Source organism: Hipposideros armiger, unplaced genomic scaffold (genome assembly GCF_001890085.2).
Source record: "Hipposideros armiger isolate ML-2016 unplaced genomic scaffold, ASM189008v1 scaffold_582, whole genome shotgun sequence".
In the NCBI taxonomy this organism is placed as follows: domain Eukaryota; kingdom Metazoa; phylum Chordata; class Mammalia; order Chiroptera; family Hipposideridae; genus Hipposideros; species Hipposideros armiger.
Genome location: NW_017731932.1, coordinates 391096 through 404651, shown reverse-complemented (window position 1 = coordinate 404651; position 13556 = coordinate 391096). Strand labels below are relative to the sequence as shown.

The 13556-nt window shown below is 47.6% G+C and overlaps 1 protein-coding gene across 2 annotated transcripts in view; it reads left to right on the top strand.

The window, feature by feature from the left end:
- The window catches only part of SERPING1 (serpin family G member 1), an 11195-nt gene extending 310 nt beyond the window's left edge, over positions 1 to 10885 (top strand). The window contains exons 2-8 of one of the 2 annotated variants that reach the window (XM_019624292.1): positions 336 to 413; positions 1927 to 2374; positions 3740 to 3874; positions 5339 to 5542; positions 5704 to 5843; positions 9017 to 9236; positions 10369 to 10885. In XM_019624292.1, coding sequence (XP_019479837.1) covers positions 360 to 413; positions 1927 to 2374; positions 3740 to 3874; positions 5339 to 5542; positions 5704 to 5843; positions 9017 to 9236; positions 10369 to 10622 — 1455 coding nt within the window. In that variant the 5' untranslated portion in view covers positions 336 to 359 and the 3' untranslated portion in view covers positions 10623 to 10885. Of the gene's footprint in view, positions 1 to 335; positions 414 to 1911; positions 2375 to 3739; positions 3875 to 5338; positions 5543 to 5703; positions 5844 to 9016; positions 9237 to 10368 lie in introns of both variants that reach the window. The other variant, XM_019624291.1, reaches the window with a different exon arrangement.
- Positions 10886 to 13556: the final 2671 nt, after the last annotated feature.

Below are 13556 nucleotides of genomic sequence, written 5' to 3'. Positions count from 1 at the left end.
TCCCCTCTCCCCTCTCCCCTCCAGGGCTGTCGTGCCCAGCCCCCTCTGGACCACCTCTCCTCCCCCAGCCTCTGGCCTCATTGTTTGGTTAAAGCAGGACCCCCTGGATGGAACAGATGGACTGAGACCCGGGCCTGGGGGGGAAAGGCCGGGCCCGCGGGTGCCGGGAAAGGGAAGCGGTTTGGAGAAAACAAAACAGAGGGAGGAGCCAGGGAGAAGGTGGCCGGGAAAGGGAGGAGGAGGACATTCGCCGAGAGGGCTTAGGGCCTGGAATGGAATGGGGGCGGGCCCCCGGGGCGCCCTGAAACTAACTTCGACGCTGGCTGGCTCCACAGGTCCGGCCTGACGTCGCTGCCCAGATGGCCTCCAGGCTGACCCCGCTGACCCCCCTCCTGCTGCTGCTGCTGGCCGGGGTGAGTGGCCCCTTCGTGGGGTGGGGGCGGGGGGCTGAGGGTTAACCCTTCGGACTCCGGAGACTGAGAAGAGTCAGGATCAAGTCAGTATGATCCTTGCAGTGGCGTTCGTAGAGAGCCTGGAAAGAGCGGGGTGGGGGTGGGGTGGGGACTCAGCTCCACCTAGGTTCGAATCCTGGCCCGCTACGTACCAGCCGTGGTGGCCTTAGCAAGTCACTTCTCCGAGACAAACTGCCCTGATGTATAAAGTGGAGAATAAAGGAGAAGGAGCAAAGAAGGCAAGGAGATGGAGGACAGCATTTTGTGATATACAAGCGAGGGGTTGTTGTGGACGCTGAGTTACCAGATAGGGGGTTGGCTGCGGAGATACAGGCTCTCCCAAGGCTGGAGCCTGTGAAAACCCGAGGGTGAGTGGTAGCAAACACACCTGGGCCTGAGTGGCAGTTAATCGCAGTGAGAGGTCCCTATGGTCTGGGAGGTCAGGGGGAAGGGCTGAGCCCAGGAGAAGGTGGATGCTTACTCTGGCCTGTGTGTTCATGTGTGTAGAAGTTGGCACCGCAGTGCCCTTTGAGATTCAGCAGGTGTAGTGATGAGCCAGGACCGAGAGAATCAGACCGAAGTTTGACTCCTACTTCATCCTGCTTCTGTGAGACCCTGGGCTAGTTACTGAATATGCCTCAGCATTGGTTTCTTTGATCAGTGAAATGGGATAATGCATGATTTCTCAGCTGGGAACTGTGGACATTTGGGGCTGGATAATTCCTGTTTATGATGGGCTGTCCTGTGCACCGTAGGACGTGCTGCAGTGTCCCTGGCCTCTACCCAATAGATTCCAGTAGCATCTCAGTCCTCCTCTCACCCCCCTTCCCTCCCTTATGACAACCAAAAATGCCTCCAGATATTGCCACATGTCCTCTGGGGGTCAAAATTGCTTTGATTGAGAACCACTGGTCTATACTATTTCTTCCTCTCCCCTTCTTTCCTTCCTTCCTTCCTTCCTTCCTTCCTTCCTTCCTTCCTTCCTTCCTACCTTCCTTCCTTCCTTCCTTCCTTCCTTCCTTTTTAGAATGTATATTGTTTTCAATACCCACTAATGGGTTTCAACCTACAATCTGAAAAACCACTGTTCTAAATCAAAGGCCACGAGCTCAAATAACTATACTGGCCAGGCAGGTAAGCCAAGATGGGCAGATATTTTTTTTTAATTGCAAGAACGTAGATAAATGGCTGTTGACTCTCAGCTCCAAAGTTTGGAGCAATAACAGACTCCTTGCCTGGTCCTCACCTCCTGCAGAGAACATTCCTGCCGCCACCCCCACTCTGCTCCTGCTTTGACCCCTCTCTGAAGGACTTAGTGGTGGTGGCTTCAGGACAGGCCCTTCCCCCACCAGGCTTTTTCAGGAATTATTCTCAGGTACAGGATGTTGTCCACATCCCATCTTCTCTTCTTGCTTTGAGTGTTTGAGGGGACTGTGCCTCATAGAAAAATGGAACTCAGTTTCTTGAACCACAGGCTACAGCCTCCTCTAATCTGAATGGTACCAGCAACAGCTCCACGGATCCAGAGGAATTTTGGCCAGGGGAAAGCCAAGACACCTCAGAGGAAGGGAGCCCCAGGAATCTACCCACTCAACACACCGTAGGCTCTTCCAACATGCCGACAACCAACTCAACCACCCTAAGAGCCAATTCCACCTTGCCACCCACATTCCAGTCCTGCACCCAGCCCACCACTCAACCCATCCAACCAACTAGCCAGCCTACTACTGGGCCCCTCTGCCCGGGACCTGTCATTTCCTGCCCAGACTTGGAGAATCATTCAGCAGAGACCATATTGAGTGAGGCTTTGATGGATTTCTCCGTGAAGCTCTACCACGCCTTCTCGGCAGTGAAGGAAGCTGAGACCAACATGGTCTTTTCCCCTTTCAGCATCGCTAGCCTGCTCACTCAGGTCCTGCTTGGTAAGAACCTGACTGAGTTCTCTCCAGGTTGTATGTTCTCCCCAACCCAAATACCTACAAAGCTATGCCTCAGTGAGGAAGCTGTAAAAATGGGCTACATTTTGGGGGGAGTAGTAATCTTTTTATTCTTGAACATTCATGTATTTCATTTTCATCATTTAACGATGATTAATAGGCACTATTGCTTATAAAACCCTATGGACTATACGGGAACATATAAAACAAGGTCCCAGCCACCAAGTATGGTTCAAGGTAAGACAATAAGGGAGGTGAAACTGAAAGTGATTGATGTAGAGTAGAATCGTGCTGCTTCCTAGCTGTGTGACCTTGGGCAGATCAACTTAACCTTCTGAGCCTGAGTCCTCATGTGTAAAATGGAGATGGTTGTATTTATCTCAGAAGGTTAAGCAGATAGCCCAGTGCCTGGCTTGGTGGGAGGTCAAAAAATGGCAACCTCTGTGGCTTCCTGAGGGATCAGTGTCAAGTCCTAGGGGGTAATTACCCTAGGAATGGCACAAATTGCTGCAAGCCCTGGAGACAGTCACTCCAAGGGAGAAATTCCAGGAAGGCTACTAGAGACAGTAGTACAGTGAGCATATAAGAACCTTTCCTCTGGAGTACCAGAATCTTAATATCCTCTACCCACTAGATGCTGGCAGCAACACCCTGCCCCGTTCCAGATATGACAACCAGAGTGTCTTCAGACTTGCCAAATGTCCCCTGAGAGGCACATTTTAGTTGATGGGTTTGAGTTAATTTCTTTATTGCCCAAAAGATATGGCTTGAAACCTGTCTCAATCCTCCACTTATTAACTCTGTGGTCTTAAACTGAGTAGATCACTTCATCTCTTAAAACCTCAGCTTCCTCATCTGCACAATGGGGATAGTAATTATCCTTATGTAAAAGGGTTATTGTGATTCAATGACATAAAATGGGAGAATCACTTTAATGCCTGGAAGCAAGTAAGTGCTCAATCAGTTTTATCTATTACTGTACAGAAGATGTATACAATAAATATTTAATAATGAATACCTGAAAGGGTATTGAACATCCAATGTCTTTTATGATTCTCTGTTGTCTCCTCTTAATAGTGATCTAGTGTCCCTGCCTAAAAGGTGAACCCGTGTAAACCCAGACCAACTCAATAATAGTTAATGTGAAATAGTGCTTGGACCAGGCTTTGAATGATGAGGGGGATAAAAATCATTGTCTTCCAAAACCACGCTTCTATCTGTGGTGATAATGTGCTCCCCTCCATAGCAGGCAACAACCCCCCATTCCAGCCTGGTCCCTCAAAGCTGGTCCCTAATGGTGGGTCCCCAACACCTCCTGCAGTCAGCCCTCATCTCTACCCTTTGTTGTAGGGGCTGGGAACAGCACCAAGGAAACCCTGGAGACCGTCCTCTCCTACCCTAAGGACTTTACCTGTGTCCACCAGGCCCTGAAGGCCTTCACTTCCAAAGGCTTTACCTCAGTCTCTCAGCTCTTCCACAACCCAGGTGAGTGCCCAGGGAGGGGTGGCAGCTGCTCAGCAGGGTGTCCTGAGGGGATTCTGAGGGGACCCAGAACTGGGGAAAAAAGACAGAGAGAGTGTTAGGGCTAAACCATCCAGGATGGACTGCAGAGCAGGTAAGGACCTCAGCAGACATATCAGGTGGCTCCAGGAGCTGGGTAGTCCCCCTGGTGAGACTTTCAGGGAGACATTTGCATTCATGGACTCTCTTTAGAATGAGTTCATGAATAGATCAGGCTAGAGAGCTGTAGATGTAAACAACAAAAAAATTTTTTTTTTTTTGCTAATCTGGGTTGGGGGAGTCTTGGGGCTCCTGTCTTTGTACTTTTTTTTTTGTATTATATCAATTTGTTGTCATTTACATGTGTTAGATTATTAAGTAGGTAATAAGAGCAATAAACTTCCAAAATGATCTAATGCAGTTCTTTTCAAGTTTTGTTCCCCGGAGCCCTAGGGTTCTGAGGCTAACATCTACTTCCAGAGTCATGCATGGTGGGAGTGGGGGATTAGGGAGGTTGAGTGGGGAGGGGGGTGCCACTTCCTGTGAGAGGGAGATAGAGCCAGTTGGGCTCTGAGTTCCTGCCCAACCTCAACCAGAGCCCTTCTATATTATGGGCTTCAGACATGACTTCATTTGAAAACATAGTTCTGCTGCTTAATGAGGTTTGAAACTACAGATCTAGTCTGACCCTCCCTTTAAATAAGGAGAAATTTTTTTTCTTGTCTTTTTTTTTTTTAACTTATGAAAGCAATACTCATTCGTTGGAGAAACTGAGAAAATACAGAACAGCAAAGAGAAAGGGAGAAAGAAAACTCACCTATCACTCCATTATCTAAAAAAAAAACCCCAAAAACAAAAACACCCTCTTTTTAGAGATGGGAAAATATGGCTCAGAGGTATTTGAGTAACGTTGGCATTTACTTATTTGCTATAAATCAACTTTATCCTCTGTCTTGCTAGGTTGGTGGAAAATACAGCTGCATTCAATATTAGTTATTTAGTCCAGGAAACGTTTCTCTTTCAAACACTATTTTCTTTAGTGGACCTGGGCTTTGGAGAGCAAAAGCCAGGAAGTCTCGTTACAAACTTCCGCTGAGGCCGGGAAGTAGACTCTGTTCCCTCTTTAATGAAGGGGAGAAAAGAGGGAATGTACAGGCGAACGGAAGTTCAGACCTCAGCGTTATCTTGCTGAGCCTTGGTCACATGGCAAGCAGAGGCAGCAAGAGCCTAGGAGGAGGTCTTCCTTCCCAGTTCAGGGTTTGCCTTCTCTGGGCCTCATTGCCACGGTATGAGGAGTGGGCTGGACCCCAGCTCCAATGCGCTGTGTTTATTGAAGTGAGCACAAAGAGTGATGGGATACAAGCTCCCTCTCAAAGCCTGCTCTTGGAAGGGGAGAGGGTGTTCAGGGGACTCATGCCTCCTTCTCTCCACCTGCTCCCCACCCTTCAGACATGGTCATAAGGGATGCCTTTGTGAACGCCTCTCAGAGCCTGTATGGCAGCGGCCCCAGAGTCCTGGGAAATGACAGTGATGACAATTTGGACCTGGTCAACACCTGGGTGGCAGAGAAGACCCACAACAAGATCAAACAGATACTAGACAGCCTGCCCGCCGATACCCAGCTTGTCCTCCTCAATGCGATCTACCTGAGTGGTAAGGGTGCCCTGGACCAGGTCATCTTCCCATCCTGAGTCCTTCCTCCCCTCCTGGCTTCAAGTTCTATGACTGCATCCCATGGTACCTGTCCCACCCCTTGCTAACAGGTATTTTAGCTCTTCCACCTGCATTAGAGTAACTACTCCCCTTTCCTCCAGCCAAGTGGAAGACAACATTTGATAAAACAAAAACCAGGAACGAGCCCTTTTACCGCAAATCCTCTGTGATGAAAGTGCCCATGATGTCCAGTAAGAAGTACCCGGTGGCCCATTTCACTGACCCAACTTTGAAGGCCAAGGTACGTTCTTGGCTCTTCCCGTTCTTGTTTCGGAGTCTCTTGAGTGTCCTGATTTCTCTTCTGCTATGGCCCCGTCAGCTTGGGGTGCACCCTTACTAATTCATCATTTCTATTCCTTCCCTCTGTATTTCCACCCTGTCTTTTCTCTTTCTCCCTTCTTCAGCCTTGACCGAGGCAGGCATTGTATAGTTTAGGCTGGAAAGCAGGATTCTAAAGTTTCTTCACTCATCTCTACTGCATTGAGTGGCAAAAAGTGAGTTGTGTTTCTATGCTGTGCATGTGACGTATGCATGCATGTACAGCATGCGTGTGTATGTGTACACATGTATATCTGTGTGTGTATACATGTGGTCAGCATGCGTGAACATGGGTGTTAAGTGGCTTAAGTTCCTTAGCAGAAATTGAACAGCGTAATTTCAGTGGATGGGGCGGGAGGGAGGGAAGACAGAATATGGAGCCCAGAGGATTCTTGTTAGTAAACTGTCTCATGCCCAGTGATCAGATATTTCGCCTCATTAGGAGACCAAGACACAGACCTGTGAGACAGAAAACAATGGGAAACACACCCAATTGACCTAGTTCCAGGCTGAGAAGTAAAGGCTCTGTCTCGGAACACACTAGGTTTGTTTCCGCTTTGGGGCTGTCCTTCGCTTTCCCTCTGCCTAGAGCCTTCTTTCCTCCGATTTTTACTTAACACGCTCCTTCTGTTCATCCAGGTCTGCTCAGAGGTCACCTTGGTGGAAGGGCCTTTCCCCTCCTTAAAGTAGCCCCCCTTCTCACCCTGTTTTATTATATTCATGATATTTATCACTATCTGAAATTATGTTATTTGCAATTATTTGATTATAATATTATCTATCTCCCTGAGGGATCATCTCTCTCTTTGGGAACCGAGACCTCATCTGTCTTGTTTGTACAACAGTGTCCCCAGCATCCAGAACAGTGCCACATATATATAATAAGTGCTCACGATATGTTTGCTCAGTGAATGAATGAATTCAGAAGAGGGTGTTAGTATGAGAGGCTGGGAAGTCTTCATGGAGGAGGTTGCTTTTCACCATTCCTGCCCTTTTCCACCCACTCATCCATCCCTATTCAGTGAATTTGACCGTTCATAACCATTGAACAAAACCAGAATAGCACATGTGTGAGTCAGAGGACAGTGAATATATATGGCATGTTCAGGCCATCACTCTAACTCAGAGTATATGGAGGGTGGGTATCAATGTGAGGTCTTTTTTTTTAGCTGAGCCATCCTGCCACCTGTTGGCAGCTCAGCAGCAGCTCAGCTTGGGCTGGGAATCGAACCGCTGTTGCTCAGAGCTCACACTCTTGAGCAAGCTCTTAACCAACTGAGCCACTTGGCCAGCCCTAATGTGAGGTCTTTTTGATGCCAAAGGAGCAGGAGTTTTGTGCACAAAAAAAAACGGTATTCACAGTTTCTTGAATTTTAAACAGATACTTCATTTAATGTAATAGTGTTATAAACTCAAAATCAAAGTCTTCCTTAAGCAATTTAATTTTAAGCAAATTTACTACATTATTTATAATAGTTTGTATGTAAAACATTTTCATTTATTCTTTAAACCACTTTGAGCAGATTAAATTTTAAACCATTTGTTCAGTATACAAATATGGTTAATTAATATTCCCATAAGTATTTTGAGCTTATGTGTATACTTTTAAAATATACTTTACAAATTCGTTATACTTGACTTTCTTTTTTAAGCATGTCCTATACCTGACAGGGCAGAATTACAAACCTACTTGGCCATATCTTCCTAGCACCTAAAGCCTACTTGTAAACTGAAAATTAAATTTGAAGAACAAATGAACTTTCACTCAACATCATTCTCAAAGTTAATGATATTATCTCATGCCTTTTTGCCTAAAAGCATAAAACTAGCATGTCTGGTTCTCTTTACAACTATAAGCACTATTTTAAATAATAAACACAGATTATCCTGAATTTATCACATGGTGTTAATACTATGGAGGTGGTTTACTTTGGCACTTCCATACTTAATTCTCAATATTCCTGGGACTCTAGTATTTACCCAACTAAGGGGGTTAGATTTACCAGCTCAGGTATGCTGAGGTTACTGGCTTGGAAATTCAAGACCATAACATGGTACTTTTTGGTTAGAGATTCAAGGTCCATCTGAAGGACTTGAAGGATACATACTGCCCAAATGAGTATACCACAAATGGAGCCTCCAACAGGGACCCCATGTCCATGCTCTTCAGTTGATACTGGTTTACAACCTGATTCTTCTGGGCCATTTTTTCAAATTCCAACAATTGATTGGTTTCCGTTCATTTTTTCGTCACCCAATTGAATTCTGTAGTCTAGATTCCTCTCATCCATCTCAACATCTACCCTTTTAATGATAATGCCCTTTTAATGATAGTCTCATATCCTGTTAGTCTTAAGATTTCTCAACCTTGGCACTATTGAGTTTGGGTTGGATAATTCTTTGTTATGGGGTACTATCCTGGGCATTGGAGGATTTAGCATCATCCCTGGCTTCTCCCCACCAGATGCCAGTAGCATTGTGGCCCGCCCTGTTCTACCTACCCACAGCTATGACAGCCAAAATGTCTGCAAACATTGCCAAATGTCCACTGGGGGCAAATTCGCCCTGGGTTGAGAACCCCTATATTAGACCCATGGGTGCTGCACTTCTCACACTTTTGTCTGGCTATCAGGGAAAGTCCTAATGGCCAACGGGAAAGACAAGCTGGGATCGGCTTGTACACAATCTTGAATGTCACTAAGAGATTTATACTTAATCTCATAGGCAGTCAAGAGCCATCAAAATCCTTTAAAAGGACTGACCTGGTAATTCTGGTGACGCCTTTCACACGTTACATACTTTATGCACAACACACTTGAGAGGAAGGGAACAGGGCTCGGAGTGATCACATCACATGCCTATATTATACAGCTGGTCAGTAGCAGAGTCAAGGTGTGAGCAGAATCTTGTGCTCATTCTCCTGCATTTCACCAAAACAGTTAGACCGGCACTGTTCACCCCGCTGGCATCCCCGCAAGCCTAGGTCTGGCTGCTGCTTGCTGAACTAGCACAGACTGGGGCAGCAGACTGACGGTCGTCAGCCTTGGACGGACCCACAGGGCAGGAAGACTGATAGGTGCATCTCTTGTTCTCCAGGTGGGGCAGCTGCAGCTCTCTCACAACCTGAGCTTGGTGATCCTGGTGCCCCAGCACATCAAACACCATCTCGAAGACATGGAGCAGGCTCTCAGCACCTCTGTGTTGAAGGCCATCATGAAGAAGCTGGAGATGACCACGTTCCAGCCCACTCTCGTGATGCTGCCCCTCATCAAAGTGCAGAGCAAGCAGGACATGCTGGCAGTCATGGAGAAGCTGGGTGAGCCCTGGCAACGCGGGCTTGCTCCCAGGCCAGCAGGGGAGAAAGGGGAGGGGAGTCCCTAAAATAGGGTTAGCCCGGTCTAGAGTGTTTTTCACATCCATAATCTCAGGTTGTCCCTCAGTGCTGGGAGTTAGAGGGGCAGGTGCTATTATCCCATCAGATCATTGAGGAAGTGACTCAGAAAGTTTACATGACTTAGCCACAGTCCTTTGGCTCGTTAGAAGTGAGCCAGAACACTAATCCAGGTCTCCGGCTCTCTCGACTGTTTCCACCATGGTTCATTGTGACATAGACATGGGGATAGGTGACTAAGGTGGGCCATGGATGCTTCTGCCCCAGAGACATTTCACAGCACTCAACCACCGCAAGGAATATGCAAGACGCAATCTGGCAAGAGGGTCTGGAAGCTTCTGAGTTTGGGAGATGCAACAGAGACGCCAATCCCTAACCTTTCTCCTCACCTCCTGATCTTTTACTTCATCCAGATATATCACTTCATTTTCTGTTAAAGAACTTGACCTCCTAGTACAGCGGTTCTCAACCTGTGGGTCGCGACCCCTTTGGGGGTCGAACGACCCTTTCACAGGGGTCACCTAAGACCATCGGAAAACAAAAAGATATTTACATTACGATTCATAACAGTAGCAAAATTACAGTTATAGAGTAGCAACGAAAATAATTTTATGGTTGGGGGTCACCACAACATGAGGAACTGTATTAAGGGGTTGCGGCATTAGGAAGGTTGAGAACCGCTGTCCTAGTAGATGATATCATCCTCTTGTATATGACCTCATCTGATAACAAATGACCTCTTTCTGATATAGTACGTCACTTCCAAAGTCATTGTTGGCAAACAGTGACATCTCTTTTCAGGGTTTTGGGGTGGGGCATGAGGGCAAGGCCCCTCACCACTTGAAAGAAGTTGGTGGTTGGAGTGAAGATGGGCCCACTGACAGAGGATCCCGTGAATTGGATCAGAAGGCGTGATATATATTTTTGATAAGCAAGGAGGAGGAAGAAGACAGTATTGGGACTTGGGACCGACCCAGAAAATTCAGTACAAATGTCTCCACAGCTGAGGGTTTCAGGCTGGTCATTGACTCATTGTTTTTTTCTGGTTATGCCCTAGAATTCTTTGACTTTCCTTACGATCTCAACCTGTGCGGGCTGACAGAAGACCCGAATCTTCAGGTTTCTGCAATGCAGCACCAGACAGTGCTGGAGCTGACAGAGACCGGGGTGGAGGCGGCTGCGGCCTCGGCTGTCTCTGTGGCCCGCAGTTTGCGGATCTTCGAAGTGCAGCAACCCTTCCTCTTCCTGCTCTGGGACAGGCAGCACAAGTTCCCTGTCTTCATGGGGCGGGTGTATGAGCCCAAGGCCTGAGACCTGCAGGAGCCAGGCTAGGGCCAGGCCTGTCCCTCAGGCCTCAGCTCCCCCAGTTACAACCGTGCTGCTGCCTGCCTGGACTTGTCCCCAGCCACCACCCACCTTGGATATCCTCGGTCCTCCACCTGAAGGGCTCCCTCAGGGTCTGGTGAAGGGACCTGCTTCTAGCATCCCTTCCCTGTGACTCTCCAGATCACTTTTTGCAGCTTTCTTTGGTTCAAGTTCACTAGACTCTACAAATAAAACTTGGCAGACCATTACTTCCTCTCATTTGTCTTTCAGTTTTAAAGGACAAGGGCTACCATGCCCCTGTGTCAGCTAGCTATTGCCTTGTAACGAGTCACTCCAACTTAGTGACTTAAAACAACAATCATTTCACCTAAGCCTCGGGGTTGGCTGAGTGGTCTAACTGATCTGGGCTGGACCTGGCTAATATTCCTTGGGCTCGCTGACACATCTGTAACAGTTGGCAGGTTGGTTGGGAGGTGGCTAATCTACAGTGGCCTCCGCTGGGACACATTGGCTATCCTCCACGTCTCCTACATCCTTCCAGCAGGCTAGCCTGCAGTGACAGAGTTCCAAGAAGGGAGTCAGAAACAGGCCGTCTTTTTCACCCCTCTGCACCTCTGCTTGCATCAAGTTTACTATTGTCCCATTAGCCAAAGCAAGCAAGTCGCATGGCCAGACCTGGAGCTGAGCGGAAAGGCACTACAGAGTGACCCAACAGTCATTAATTGGAGGCTATTCATGCAACCCATTTATCAAACTCCCCATCTCCCTTGTCTGTGACAACGCTAATAACAGTAACTAACATTGTAGGGAACTTACACCAGTCGTCTGCTAAGAGCTTCGCAGACATTCATCCTCACGACAACTTTCTATGGTAAATTCTCGGAGAGGCTGTGTTACTCAAAGTCATGCAGTTAGGAAACGGCAGAACTGGGGTTCGAAAGCATGACAAAGTCTAAGCTCATGGTCATCTATTTGTCTGAAAAATCCTGCCTTTATTTGTTCAACAAACAGTGCCCATGTGTCGGCACTAAGCGCAGAGGATGTAAAGATGACTTTAGTGCCTGCCTTCAAAACCTACAGTTCGATGAGGGAGACAGACAGGAAGACACAGTTTTAACCCAGAGTGTTCTGTTCATCTCTGAAGATGCCTCGTAATGTGTGTTTTCCCATTTCTAGTTTATCCTCAGACTCGCTGAGGCTCCATCTCTTAGCCCTTCTACCTCCTTTCCCTTTCTTCCTCCTAATCCCATCTTTTTGTCTCAATTCCCTGTCTACCGGTATTTCTCCTTTTTTCTCCGCCCCCCACTGCGTCTGTTCTTCTCTCTCTTCCCCAAACCCAAACGTGCTGACTGATTTCTGGTTTTAGTCCTTTGAGCTGCTGGTCCTGTCATCCTTGCCCCCACCCCCCAGCTCTCAGCTCTCATTCAGGTTGGCAGCCACAAACAGCCCAGAGGTACGCGTACCCTCCCCGCCATGAGGACACAGGGATTTGGCCATCAGTACACACATTTCTCAAGCATCTGCCCTATAGGGTCTCCACTTAGGTCACGCTAGTCCTGCCCGAGATGTTTCTATGGTATGTTTTCCTTAAGGCCATCAGAGCCATGAGGATAATATGCTCACGTCACTGCTGTCCCCACTCCAGAGACGTCTGCCGCCTGCAGAATCTGGTTTCCTCATCCCCCTCTCACAGAATACCCCGGTGATAAGGAGAAACCGAGGCATGGGGGCAATGCGGTAACTGAGCTAGTTGGGTTCTGCAGCCAGGCTGGCAGCTCTCAGCCATTTGGGTTGGTCCTCTTCTCTGTGGCCTGGGCTGGGTGCCAAGTTCCAGGCTGAAATGCAAGATAAGAGGTGACCCAAGCTTCCAGTGTGCTCTTTCTAGTTCATGCGTGCTCTGGTTGAGGTCAGGGTTTTCTGAGAGGGGAAAAAACGCTGGGTTTGAGGATTGTTTGTGACTTATCCCCCTACCCTGTCACTCATCTACTACCACTGGCTTCCTACTTCAGGACCTGGCTCCCCATGTGGACAAAACCTCAGGATGCCAGGTCCCAGGGAAGAGGCATTCTTCGCAGCTCAGTCTCCCAGCCACAACTGAGAACCAAACAAGAGTCACTCTGATGTGAATTGTAGCTCTGGGGCCATGGCGAGATCACCACTTCACAGTCTTGATTGGCAGAGTGATCTCTGTGTGCCCTTCGCTTCTTAGTGCTCCAAAAGACAGTCTCTCAGGCTGATGGGAAGATGGCAAATTCCTGTCTGGGCTGGTCCCACACTGATTCTTCTGTGAGCAGCGGTTGGAAGCAAATGCACCTCCCGAATTCAGGAAGACTCCCCACTCCTGGGGGAGATCCTGCCATGATGAAATGTGACAGCAAAGTCAGGAGGTGGGAAGAGGTTCCAAACCATGGGCACAGCACTTTGCAAATGTTTTGACCCTTCCCTCACCCCATGCTGTAAGCCAGGCTTTATTCCTAGTTGTGCGATAAGGAAGCTAAAACTCAGAAAGGTTAAGCAACTATCCAAAGGTCACACAGCTGTAAAGTGATCCCATGTCTGAATTCAAATGTATTCGGTGGCTTATTTGGCCACGCTTATTTCCTTTCTGCACAAACCAAACTATAAATCAGTTCTGTTTTATCTTATGCCCTGTACCATGTGCCCCCACCAAGCCTATTAAAGTGCTTTACACTAAAAAAAAAAAAAAATCCATCGAGTGAATGAATGAAGCACCACATCCAGGTAGGGGGAAAGAGAAGATTTGTATTCACCTGGAAGAAGAGAAAATCTGGAAGTGAAGAGCATTTAAATATGTTCTGTTCTGAGTCTTTTCTTATAAGACGGTTTGTGTCACTTTTTTTTTTGGCTTGTTTGTTTAAAACAATAAACATTTGTTTAGCTCATGAGTCACTGAGCCTG